This window comes from Merops nubicus, unplaced genomic scaffold, assembly GCF_000691845.1.
Source record: "Merops nubicus isolate BGI_N331 unplaced genomic scaffold, ASM69184v1 scaffold10918, whole genome shotgun sequence".
NCBI lineage: Eukaryota > Metazoa > Chordata > Aves > Coraciiformes > Meropidae > Merops > Merops nubicus.
The window spans coordinates 19526-33563 of record NW_008627778.1 but is presented as its reverse complement, the minus strand read 5'-3'; the positions used below and the strand labels follow the sequence as shown (position 1 = coordinate 33563).

Genomic DNA, 14038 nt, shown 5'->3' with positions numbered 1-14038 from the left:
TTCCCTACAAGGCCTCAGTGTTCTTTCTAACAATGCAGGAAGTTATTTCTGCATTATACAAAACACAGTGTTTCAATTGCCTAATGTTACTTCTTCATAAGTGACGAATAGATAGAGGTGTAATAAAATAGTTATAGGCCAACAATTTCAGGTTTCTCTGTGCATGTTACTGCCACCTAACAGTCTTACAAAGCAAATTGTTTGCCAGTGCCTTTCTTAAATCTTTACAAAGTTCATGCACTATTGTGGACCTAATAAATAATTCTTCCTTTTTGTAATCACAAATGAATGGGTTAAACTAAGTCCTATGGTACACTGATACGCTTCAGAGATGTTAGATCTCCATTCTACTGATGGAACCAGACAGCAGTCAATAAAAACTCACATTGTGGCACCCCTCCACATAAGTAGCCCTCTTAATTTGTTGTTTTGAATGTTCCTGTCCCCTGCGTCTTCCTTCTTTTGAAGATAATATCTCAGCCTTTACCCTTTGGGCAGTAGCACCTCAGTTTGTGGAGGAATGGAGTGTAGTTTGGGGGAAGCAGGGGAAGTTGAGGGGCAGGGGTAAGTGAGACAAGAGAAATGTTGCACCCATTTAAAAGTACTCCTTTGTTCTGTACTTCATTATATCATGGACTCTGCATGGGCTGAGTATCTAAGGAGTTCTAGTTTGGTTTGATGGTACAGCAGTAGACCACTGAAGCTGTCATGAAAGCAGCTCTTTAGTTTGGGTTTGGGCTGTTTAAGCCAGTTCATTTTCTGCAGTGCATTTGAGATAATGTCTTGGTTGTCTGCTGCTTCAAAGTCAGGAAAACTATTTCAGAGCTTTCTTGCAGGAGGCATCCTAGCAGTTTTAATTAGCTCTCCACTGAACAAAACTACATGCTTTGCCCATAGATAAGCCTCTTAAGCAAGAGCATGTGTCTGAACTAGCTGCAGTCATAACTTCATGTAATCTATAGTTTGCTGATGTCTATACCATAGACCTCTACAAAAAGAGTTTAGAAGTATTTGTAATTTCTAGATTACTACAGATTGGGAATGTGATGAAGGGATCAGTTTTGTTTGTTTGTTTTCTTGGCATACTATCTGATCTCTTGATAATAAACATGATGGCCTGGAGGCTTTTAGAAACTTGAAATATTTTTGTGTAATTAGATTTTTACTCTGACATAGAATCATTTGGGTTGGAAGGGACCTTTAAAGGTCATCTGGTCCAATCCCCAGCCTGCAATGAGCAGGGATGTCAACTAGATAAGGTTGCTAGGAGCCCTGTCCAATCTGACTGTGAATGTTTCCAAGGATGAGGCATCTACCACTTCTCTGGGCAACCTGTTCCAGTATTTCACCACCCTCATTGTAAAATATTTCTATCTACTCTAAATCTACCTATTTTCAGTTTAAAACCATTACCTCTTGTCCTGTTGCTGCAGGGCCTACAAAAAAGCTAGTCCCCATCTCTTTTATAAGCTCCCTTTAAGTATTGAAAGGCCGTAAGGCCTCCCTGGAGCATTCTATTCTTCAAGCTGAAAAATCCCAACTCTCTCAGCCTTCCCACAGAGGAGAGGTGTCCCAGCCCTCTGATTATTTTCGTGACCCTCCTCTGGACCCATTCCAACAGGTTCATGTCCTTCTTGTGCTGAGGCCTCCAGAGCTGGACGCAGTACTCCAGGTGGGGTCTCAATAGAGTGGAGTAGAGGGGGAGAATCACCTCTCTCGACCTGCTGGCCACACTTCTCTTGATGCAGCCCAGGATACGACTGGCCTTCTGGGCTGTGAGTGCACATTGCTAGTTCCTGTCCAGCTCTTTATCCACCAGTACCCCCAGGTCTTTCTCCACAGGGCTGCTCTCAATCCCATCATCCCCTAGCCTGTATTGATACTGAATATTGCCCCAACCCGGGTGCAGGACCTTACAGTTGGTCCTGTTGAACCTCATGAGTTTCTCAAGCTTGTCCAGGTCCTTCTAGACGGCATCCCATCCCTGAGGAGCATCATCTGTAACATCAGCAAAGTAATTTAATGTTGCTTATAGATTTCAAGTTTCTGGATAGTTAAATACTTAAATTTCAAAGAAGGTATTGGGGATATCCAGCTTTTGATTACATCATCTGCTACCTCTTTGCGCTATCGTGACTTCTATTCAAAGCTTACAGAGAACATTGAAAATATTAATGAATTATATGTTATATTCCATGCTGAGATTTTTGAGGCTCTCTGCATGTCATGGAACGTGAGAGTGCAAATAGATGTTGTAAGTCACCATTAAATTAACCTAGACAAAGGTTCTTTAAGAATTCCGTTATTCTTGTTCTTTGTGCAGAGCTTTGAGGGTTTTTTCTGTTTCCCTAAAAATTTTCAAAGGGTAAACACTTTTTTAGCTTCCTTCATGGACTCCTTCAAATTAGCTCATTGATAGCAACAGGTGGAAGGCCACTGACCTCAGCAGATCTGAAAAGGCACAGCAGGAAGATGATCAGATCATTATCCAACAAGCCTGAATCTGTTTCTAGTATTTTATGTCTTTGCCCAGCCAATTATCTTTAGTTCTGCTTGTATTTGGGATGCTAGAGCTCTGTTAGGCTACCCCTAAGCCTCCTAAATAAGTTTCAAAATCTGAAAAATAAACCAGTTTTTGCTTCATTTCCCTTAGTTGGAAATGTCAAATTGTTTTGCATTGCTCTGAACTGTGAACAAGAGAAAAATTCTTGCTGATGTCTTTTCTGGGCACAAGATCATGTGAACACAGATGGTCCTATTGGCTAAGAGTTCTGTAGAACGCTTAATCTTGTATTTGAGGAGACAGTATCGTGATTGCTGTAGTCTCTAGAATTTACCACTTCTTCCTTCTCCACACAAAAGAAAAAGCTCATTCCTTTACATTGAAGGTACTAATTTCTCATCTAAGGAGTTTTTAATATTTCTGTTAGTTTAAGGACTTGTAAGTGAGGATGAGAACTGATCATTCTGTATTCAGGTACTCACCCCCATTCCTCCTGAAACAGATGTTAGTCCAGTTACAAAACAGTGACAATGAATGTTTCAAAATAAACACACTGATAATATTAACCTGTGGTATTTATGTTCTCACAGCTCTTTAATGTTGAAAGGTGTTGAGCCACAAAGTACCTGTGAATTGGAGGTGGATGCAGTAGCTGCTGACATTTTAAATCAACTGGATATTGAAGGTGAACTGTTATTAACTTTCCATGTAACATATTTTGGGACAGGAACCCTATTGGCATCTTTTTTTAAGGCTCGGCTTAGTTAAGCCACAATCCAGATTTCAGTGTTAGTGAATCGTTGATCTATGAATTTATAGAGTTAGACCCCCCCACACACACACCTCTGAAAGAAAACGGGTTGTAAAAATCGTCTACAGTCAGAGAAACAGAAGTAGATTTTTGTTAATGCATTAGCAGAAGGTTTCAGACATATCAGGAGAGTACTTGAAGTATGCGTGTATGTATAGGTACATAAATCTATATATACATACACACACATACTTGGTGAGAAGACCAGCAAAAGCCAAAGATCAAGATAACAAATAGGATATCTAGAAAACAAATTAACTTAGACCTTAACTTTTATATAACACTGAATGCTAGAGTAAGACAAGAATTGCAATTTAAAAAAAAAAAAAAAAAAAAAAGAAACCCAACAGGTTAGTACGACAAAAAAGATGAAGAGTGTCAGGATCTAATCTGGGGGAAAGAATGCTTTGTCACAGTGACAGACTTCCCTTCATGTATTACTGCATATTTCAGCCCAGATTGGCAGGAACCCTGGTTTGCAAGCGATATGGGAAGATGAAAAGCAGCGGCGGAGACAGAAATGTGAATCTTCTCAGATTAAGCCACCTGAGTCACAAGGTAAAATAAATAAATAAATTTGTGCAGCTGTTTATTAAAATCTTTGAGAAGCAAGCAGGAGGTGGAATTTAAATCAGTGCATCAAGTTTGTGGGCTTTTTAGATGTACTGTTTTTTTCTGTTTCAAACTTATTTATTGTCCAGTATGTGTATTCCAATTTTCAAAGCAAGATACGTAACCTTGCCTAAAAACATCAGGATTCAGCCAGCTGCAAAGCATTCTAGGCAGAATGAATGATAATGATGGTTAAGATTGCATGCTTTATGATGGAAAACATTTAAAAGTTTAAATACTGGGAAAAATTAAGTCTCTTACCTTGAAGTTTTCCATGATAGGTGCAATTTCTGTGGAATTAAGGTGATGTTAGTTGAAAATGCTAAAGTATGGACAAATCCCTGCATTTTTATGTAAAATTCATTGCACAGGGAAGACGATGCTCTGCAAATTAATTTCATAAAGAACAGAGATGTTCTCTGCAGAACCGAGGCCTTACTTCTTTGAAAATATGAACGATATTTGGCAAGTAAGCCAGGGGGATTGCAAGAAGTAGAGAGACAGATTCCTGGCTAAGGCAGACTGCTTTCTGACTGTTTTTTTTTCCTTGCATGTCTGTGTAATATTATTCAGGCTGCATAACCCAGACTTCAAAATTGTCCATTGATTGTTCTTTTCCTGGATGCTCACCTTGGTGTAATTGCAACATGATTGGTAAATGCTGTTGATACTTTTTTGTTGCAAGTGAGATTTATGGGAGTATGTGAAGTATTTTAAAGTGTTTAAATACACTTTAAAAAAGTTTAAAGTTTTAAAAAAGTTAAAAGTTTTCAAGTTTAAAAAAACTTGAAAAGCCTCAAATTTAGCACTTAAAATTAGTGGACACTTCAACTCTGAGCTATTTTCTAACATCACTAGTAATTTTAGCTGTTCTCTGTATTGTGAGGTCAGAGTAAAAAGGAATAACAAATATTTTTTCAAATTTTAAAGACCGTGGATTTGTGCCAGCAACAGAGAGTGAAAAGTTTTTTCAGAAGAGACTTAAAGAAATCCTCAAGCAAAATGACTTCTCTGTGTAAGTGTTTAGCCATTTACCATAAAGTATAGTATTCTATGGAAACCTTAAATATGCATTTAAAAATTGGTTTTCAATTAACTAGAACGTTGTCAGGATCAGTGGACTACAGTAATGGATCAGAGGAGTTCTCTGCTGAACTAACACTACATTCTGAGGTACTTTCTCCTGAAGCCTTTCAGTGTACGCCAGCTAACATGGTAGAAGTGCATAAAGATAAAAAGGTGAACAAAGGTGAGTATTTTTAATAGCATAATTGTTTAGACATAGAACTATGTGATGCATTGGCTGTTTATACTATTAGCAGAAGTAAGTCAAGGAAGATCTGATTGTCAGTTACAATTGAAAAAAAATTGTAATTGAAAAATTACAATTGAAAATAGAAAAATTGAAGAGTAGGTTTGCTTTTATTTTCAACATTGTTAGAGTAATCCTTTTTAAAATTGCTGTAGCAAATAGTGGAAATATACTTGAATAGTAAAATCCATCTTAAAGTGCCTTGCTTTCATAATGTATTAATGTCTGTGACTCTTTGAAGTTTTATCCTTTCTCTTTTTGTTTTTCTTTTAAAGAATCCAACAGGATGTATGCTGACAAAGAAGAAGAAGCACTTATTAATGAAGAAGCAATTTTAAACATTGTGGAGAATAGTCAGAGCTTTCAGCCTTTATCTCAAAGGCTGAGTCAGACTACAGTTTTTAGTGAGTATGACTGGGTTGTCTTCTCTTCCAGGCTATTTTACTGTTCCACAGCCTTTGTTGTGTACACTTACCTTTCCAGTCATGAAGCACGTAGTTTATTTTAGGGAGTTTGTCAAGCAGCTTGAGACTTCACACACATGCACACAGCCCCTACTACCACCACCAGAAAACCACCGTATATTTTTCTAAAAATGTCACTAGGACAGTGTACTTGTAGAGGCTGCTGTGCTTTACTGGTTCACTAAGCCTGTCCTCTAACCAGCTCAGCTCAGTGCAATCTCTTACGAGTATTGCTTTTCCTTACGCTACTAGGGTTATAGGACTAAAACTATGAGAATAACGAGGATTTTGACTGTCTATCCATAATATTCTTGCAGTTACTGCATCATTCTTACAGTTAGAGTGGAGAACATGCTCATCTCATGGGCTGTCTTTAGAAGCTCAACTGTCTGGAGGTACTGAGGGACAGTAGGCTGATGATGAGAGGCAAGTTGCAGCAGACCATTTCCCAAAACTTATGGGTACAGAGGAATGGTTGAAGGCAACGAAACAACAAGTAAAATATAAAAGATGGGAAGAAAAGCCATGACAGCAAACAAATGTGAATGCCATGAGGGGAAAACAACAATAAAATAGCACAACAAAGGAACCTGTTTGAATAGGTATTTTAGGAAGAAATAGATAAATATTCTAGAGGAGATGAAAAGCACATAGTTCATGCTATCTCTCTATATACATTCTTATGTAAATGTAAGGTATAATGTTAATACACATTAAAGTTGATAATGCATTGTGGGGGTTTGGGGGAGGGAGAGGGGATGTCTGAAACAAGTAGCCTCCAGTGCTTTTGATACATGTGTGAATATGTGCGTGGGCAACAAGATACAATATGGGCAATGGTATATATCTATGGGTAATACAGTATACAACAATATACATTTTTTTCTTTCTTGCAAAGAAAGGAGTGGATGGAGTGAGAAAAAGACTTTTTCAGTGTTGTTTTATTTTACAAGATTTTGATTGTGGAAATGTTACAGGTTAGGGTTTAGATTTTTCAAGAGAACTCTAGGTAAAGACGTTATATGAAAGCTGGAAAACATGAGCATTGATTTATCTTTGCTTTTTGGCATGAGGAGGTTGTGCTGAAAGGATGAGAAGTGGCTAAAACAATGTATAAGGTGCATCTTACTATGTGTTTGAATTGCTCAACCAAACAGGAGCATTGAAATGATCTGTTTTTTTCCAGTGGGTAAGGAATCACATGGAGGTTTTACGACTTTTCTATCTTATTTTTTCTCTTCTTCTTTTCATGGGGCTGCTAATTGCTGGTGTCTTGTGTGACCATCAGTAACATGCTGCACCTTTGCGTCTCTTAGACTCTTTCATAGCATGGACTAGTCTTCACTATGCCTTTGTAGACTCCTAGTGTCACAGGGGCCGTGAAGCACACTACTTGGGCTGCTGCTGCTGCTGTGAAGTACACAAGGTTTATATTAATGGGGGAAGTAAAGGTTAGAGTTTAATGATGGGCCTCACAAAGGGCAAAAGAGCCAAGAACAGAAAGTACAATCGAAAGCGGGTTCAGAACTCTGGCAAGGGGGATTCTTTCCATTCTAAATAGTTGCATGGTGTCTTGTGAAGCCTTTGTAAAATATGGAAAATGCCTTCCTCACCAATGTTGAGACCTATTTTATATGATTCTCAGGATCATTGTAAATCATATGATATTTCCTGAGGAAGGAAAGTAGAGATTGTAGTTCTTCAGCCAGAGGAGAAGGAGAGAGAAGTAACAAAGATGCCTGGTAGACTGGAGATCATAAATTGGTTATGAGGTCAGATGAAAGGTAAGCAGGAGGAGAGAAAAAATTGTGACTTGGAAGGATGTTTAAGAAATAAAAATAAAGAATGAGAAGGCAAGTGCATGAGTTAGTGTAAGCTTGGATCAAATAAAGGAAAATAAAAAGTAAAATTTAAGGGAGGAGTAAAATCAGATAAGTTTTCATTGTTTAGAGGAATCTATGAAGAGAATAGGTTATAGTGTGAAGAAAAGGGAAATGAAGTTAGGCATTATGATAGAGGGCAGAAGGGAGGAAGAACTAGTTGGTTAAAATCACCTTTTATGAGATGCGATGATTGAAAGTCTGCCAAGTGATACAGAGAGAACTGCCCAAAAAAATTAATGCAGCCAGTGAGAGCAAGAAAAGACTGTGTTGCCTCAGAAGCTGGCACTCATGCTGTTATAGAAGGAGAGAGTGAGGCTTTACTGAATGCAAGGAGGTAACAGGAGGGAGGGAGGGGGAGAGAGAGAGAGAGAGAGGAAAGTACTTCCACTAAGTCTACGACAATCAGAAAAGGAGGGGAGAAATAAGATTGTCCAGATTCTCGATAAAGAGATAGAAAAGATAACAAATCATAAAACTTGAAAAAATAAGAACATGGTTTCTTTAGTCTGCCTTACTTTAGACAGTAATGAACTAGTAGATTTTAAAATGTTGAGGGTTTTTTTTGTCTTGTTTGGTTGGTTTTGCTTTTTATTGTTAGACTATAACTGTAGTCATTTATAAGTAGAACAAAATACAGATTCTACTTGTATGGGCTCTTTCTGCAGTGAACAGTAGTGCTGATGAGGCCATGATTGATCTGTTGGCTGCATTAGAAAATGATGGATATCAGATGGGACATCACAAAACACTCTCTCACCATCGTTCTCTTGGAAGCTGTCGAAATTCTCAGAACAGTGATGATGAAGAAAATGAGCCACAGTGTGAGAAAGAAGAAATGGAACTTAGCTTGTTGATGTCCCAAAGGTGGGACAGCAGCATTGAAGAGCCTGGGCCAAAAAGAAGGTATAGATGTGATTTTCTTTTCTTAATACATTCTTTTCTGCCAGATCTTTTGTACCTCCCACCCTGTTCTCAAGTGTGCTATGAGCCCAGTTAGCTGTAGAGAGATCTCTGTTGAGAGCACTGGAAACATCTATGCAGATCTTGGGATAGAGTGCAGTTGTTCAGGTCATGTTGTGAATTGTCAGTTTTATATGGAAATAAGGATTAAATATTTAGGATTGGCTAAACCTAAGCTTCTAGTTTGCTGTTTGAGGAAGAAATTGAGTAGGCTTTTTGTCCTTCAGGTCCAAATACAAAACCCTTTAGTTGCAACCTCCTTTTAAGGTCACACTTTGGATGTAGTACAAATGTTAAGATATATCTTGTACATCTCCTGTGCCTGTAACTTTTACTGAAGTGAATATTTAAGAAGTATTCTCGTAAAGACAGACCCAGAAGCCTGGGAAAAACACCTATTTGTTTTCATGCTCAAAACTTAAATGAAAATATGAATGTTGCTAACTGCTGGGCTGCCAAAGGTCACCAGCTTGAATATTTTTAAGGCCATGATTCTTGGAACACTTCTCAGGTTATAATGACCTTTTGTACAGCCTGCACTGACAGGCATTGAAAGAACTATATCCAGTTTCTCTTCACCCCTTCTCTGAGCAGACTTTCTGGTATTTATAATCCTATTTGAAAGATGAGAGACTTCACAGGCATAAAGTTTTGATATTGGCTTGATTTTTTTTTTATAAGAAATCATAATTATACTATGATTTAGAAAACAAGAGAGGCATAGAAATATTTAATCTTTTCTTTCCTGAAGACGTACAGAAAAGTTGTAACAGAATCAGAAGTTAGATCATTAGTCTCCTAGTTCTAAAGATAATTAATCTCTAAAGCTACTTTTCCTATCTGACCTCTGATTTTCTTTGGGTTTTTTTTCCCTTTACAGTAGTCTGAAAAGTTGGAATTTCTATCTAAAACATTTAACATTAATCACCAGTTTAGTGGTAGTTCCTGTGTGAAACCAGCCTATACCTTGCAGAATTGATTAGTTAAGGCATAGCTCTGTTTGGACATGACTGTACAACTTCTGGAGTGAGGTAGGATCCTGAAGAAATGACCTGCTTTTATGCAGTAAAGAATCCTATTTAATCAGACTTGATGAGCTGGTTCACGAATAATTTGCTCATGTGCCTCTACATCTTAATCCCCAACAGGAAGTACTGGGGAGAATGTACATAACCAGGTGCCCTCCACAGGGAGTCAACCCATGTTTGGAGGGAATTACAGGTTTTGTTTCAGTGTGATTTCTGAAGAATTTGGACTGACTGCAGAAGAGAGCATGGGTCTCTGCCCCTGGCATGATTCTGTTCATGCATAAAGAGCCAGTTTGAGCCTGATGATGGGTCAGACCTTATTCTGACCAGACTCATTCTATCAGTGCTGCTTCCTCATGCACCCTGCCATATCCATACTATCACTTTTGTCTTACTAGGTATTTACCAGTCTTTCATTATCTCAAAAAATTTATTGAGATAATGAAGAGTAACAACACCCTACTGACTGAATTACATGGCTTGGGTTTGGTTTGTGCCAAACTAGAGAAAAAAACTTATCAAGACCTGGACTAGTCCCTGTATGGTGGTATCAAGCTGTGTTACACAGATTCTCCTGGGGTCTAAACCAATGGGCTTTAATGCAGAGAAATCCAAGTTATTACCTGCAGAAGTTGTTTCCAGCCTGGCTGGGTTTACTAAAATTGTCAAAAATTTGCTTCATGCTCAGGATGTTAGAATAATTCAGACTAGAAAAAACATCTCCATGCTGTGTGATCCACTGCCCTGGTCAAGGCAGCTTTCGATAGATCAGTTTCTCTGGCTGATCAAGGTTTGAGTATCTCCAAAGAGAGAGATTCCCTAGCCTATATAGAATCATAGAATCCTCAAGGTTGGAAGAGACCTTTGAGATCATCAAGTCCAACCATCACTATGGGTAACATGTTCCAGTGTCATGACACCTGTATAATGAAGAATGTGTCCATTGCCCTTTGCCTATCACTGTGCATCGTTGAATCTGGTTTCATCTTCTTTATACTCATTCATCAGATACTTGACAGGTGCAACAAGGTCTTCCCTTAGATTTTTCTCAAGGCTAAACAAGTCCTGTTCCCTTAGCCTCTCCTTACACGTCATGTGCTCCAACCCACAGTCACCTGGTGCTCCTCAGCCAAATTTGCTCCAGTTTATTTTGCATCCAGTGTTTTGTAAAGGGATACCCAAAACTGAGCATGATGCTCCAGGTGTAGCCTCATAACACATGAATTTGGCTACAGTCTGGTAGTCACAGCCCAAGGTGCAACTGCCTGCCTTTGCTAAAAAGGCATGCTGCCCACTCTCAGGTTCAACTAGCTGTCCACCAGGCCTTTTGAATCCTTTTCTGCAGAGCCATGTCCTAGCTAGCTGTCTCTCCTGCAGCAGTGCATGGGATTATTTCATACTATTTGTGAAACATCTGGGCTTGTCTTTTGTCCATGAGGTTCCTTTCATCTTGTTCCCCAGCCTGTTGAGATCCCTCGGAACAGGAGCCCTACTCTCCAGAGTAAAGAATGCTCTCCTGTTTTATATTCATTTACATATAGGGCTGAATGTCTTTGCACTGTATTTTCCCATGCTTTGGGAACATAGAAGAGGAAGAGCTAAGCTCACCTAGGTCATGGCCACTGTGTACCTAGCTGTGCTTGTTAGTTAGGTCTCTCTTCCAAGTCATGGTGCTTCCACACCTGAGTTAATCTGGAAATTATATAGCCATATTTGAGCCTATTGTTTGTGAACTAATAAACATGATGTGATCTAAGTTGGCTCAGTGCTGAGCACATTCAGATGTCTGTGGTGTTATGATACATAAAATTCATGCTCTGGTCAACCTTGACAGAGAAGAGCTCTTGAACATTAGGCTATTTTAAGCTTATTGTGCATTTTCCTTCCTGTAACTTTGAAAACTTTGTATTTATATCTTTTGAGGTACTACAAAATAATGTTTTGATATATCAAGGTACTAGGATAGATTATTATTATTATCTTAAAAATAAAAAAAAGCAAACTAAAACCAAAATAAACCCCTAAACCTCAGTTCCTTTGTATTTATCTGTATGTCTCTTGTAGCCACAGAATAGTTTATTTTGACAAAGAATGATGTCTGTCTTACACTTTATTTTCAAGAAGAAGAAAGCAAAGTCCTAAGTGCTTCTAGAGTTGTATTATACTGGAGGGTATGGGGTTTGAGGGGTTTTTAATGTATTTTTTTTTACTTATTTCTTCCCTATATAAAGCCACGTGACCCTAAAACCATGAAGAATTCATAGAAGCTGTTCTTTGTAGATTTACTTTTTTTTTTTTTCTTCCCAGCAGATTTATGACTGTAAAAATGGCAGCATAGAACAGTTGACCTAGTAAAAGTGGCTTAAGCATTAGCAACAGCAACTTCTGAGTGTCCAAGGAGGGGTGGAAACAAACGTTGTTTTGGTGGTTGTGCTTTAGTTAAGCCTACCAAGAGGGAGAATTGTTGCAATACTGTAGAGATTCTGTTTGAAAACAAACAAACAAAAAAACCCAAAACAACAACAACAAAAATATTATAACTATTACAGTTTGTTTTGATTCTTAATTAATATTTTTAATTTCTCAGTGAAAAAGATAAGAATTTTTTTGTTTCCCTTCACTCCCCCAAATGACACAACTCTGTAGCACAACACCCCTTTAATTTTGAGGTTCCCTGTGGCTCTTGGTATTTTATAAGAAAAGTATTGTGCTTTAATTGTTTTTTTATTTTCTCTAGGTCAGCTGGCAAAAATGTACATCAAAGTTCAGCAGAAGAGGATTCATCTTCAGAGGAAGAAATGGAGTGGAGTGGTAACAATATGCTCCTAACTAATCTCTCTATACCTCAATTAGATGGGACTGCAGATGAAAATGGTGGTAAGTAAATAATAATTCAACTTCTAAAGCTGATTTTCTACCTGGATTGTAGTTTATTTTCAGATCAATTTGTTAATTCTCAAAAGTGCTGTTTTCAGTTCTTGTTTCAATTGGAAGGAAGTGCTCTCAGCAGATTTGAGAAGCAGGCCCTTAACATCTTCCTTAGGAGCCAACAATATTTTAATCTCAGTACCCTCTATGAATTAACAGAATCTGTTTCTTTTATTGTATTTATGACCACAAAAAAGGCATTTTTTAGTTAGTGTTTTGGAGAAGATTGGTTACCTTGTTACAAGGGGTATTTTTCCATTACTACTATGCATAAATGGTCTTAAAATTAATGACTCTTTAGGTTCATCTATCCTGCTAGATTTTAATTGTAACTAGTAAATGTGTTATTGTGTAAATCTAAACGGTCCTTTGCTTTGTAAGTATTGGTCACCCATGCTGAGGTACGTGAGCCTTTGTTTGAACCTGCATTTCATTCAGCAGATTGCACATTTGCATCTTGGGATTGCATGAGTTGAAACTATGCAGTGGCAAAGCTCATGCAGAAGAAACTGCTCTTCAGAATCTATAAAAAATTAGATAAATCTGTAGAGATACCTCTTGCCATCTCTTCATAACCTACTGTCTTTGCCCAAATAACCTCAGTGAATAGAGTGCACATTTTGAGGTTAGGCAAATATATAAATATTATTATCATCATCATCAGACAATCTACATATTTTCACCCTCATAACATTCTGTTGAGCAAAACAATGTAAAACCTATGGATATTGTGGGGGGGAAAAACATACTTGTATGCAGGGTTTCCTCAGTATTAGGTTCACTTTTCTTTTTTTGGTCTAATTAACAGTAATTGTTCTTTGTTTAGGAACATTGTATTAGTCATACTTCATTGCCTTTAAAATTTGAAATTTGTGGTTAACATCACTTTGTGCAGAAGATTCTTAATCTGTCGTACAAAATGGTTAATGTAAAATCTTGTTTGTGCTCCTGCGTGAACCTAATTTCCTATTACTGCATTTGCTCTTCAAGGCAGCAGTGTAATCCCTCACAAAATTTCTTAGTTCTTGCCTCTTGAAGCTATTGGACAAAAATAACAGACATCATATATTGGTACATAAGATACATACATCTTCATACATCTATCAGCAATTCTTTATTAGAGAAAGTGAGCTAGATGGTCTTTTTAACAGAGACTAAAAATTACATAAACATTACATTAAAACTTATTACATAGACTAAAACAGATAAACTGTATCTTAAATAATTGTTTAGAATAATCATTTTAGAATATTTTAAGTGTATGAAATATTACATGCAGAAGTAGAAGGTCATCTTAGAATGAGTTTATTACTGTGAACATCAACTTCTTATAATAGGAGATACAGTAAATTCAAAACAGCTCTCAGTTTAGTTCCTCTAAATTAGAAACTGCTTATCCACACATGAATGTTGTGTCCATAACATCTGACTGACTGACAAGTATTTTTGCAATTTTTGTATCTCAAGAGTCAGGTGTCTTCCAAAAGTTTGATGACACCTCACTAAACCCACATTTTCTTGATTTTCAGTTAATCAT

The 14038-nt window shown here is 37.6% G+C and overlaps 1 protein-coding gene across 1 annotated transcript in view; it reads left to right on the top strand.

The window, feature by feature from the left end:
* Positions 1-14038, top strand: part of REV3L (REV3-like, polymerase (DNA directed), zeta, catalytic subunit) — a gene marked incomplete at both ends in the record, with an annotated part of 40823 nt that overhangs the window by 12969 nt on the left and 13816 nt on the right. The window contains 7 exons of the mRNA XM_008946453.1: positions 3094-3188; positions 3768-3872; positions 4857-4941; positions 5027-5179; positions 5524-5642; positions 8251-8488; positions 12311-12450. Of these exons, the coding sequence (XP_008944701.1) occupies positions 3094-3188; positions 3768-3872; positions 4857-4941; positions 5027-5179; positions 5524-5642; positions 8251-8488; positions 12311-12450 (935 nt within the window). The remainder of the gene's footprint in view (positions 1-3093; positions 3189-3767; positions 3873-4856; positions 4942-5026; positions 5180-5523; positions 5643-8250; positions 8489-12310; positions 12451-14038) is intronic.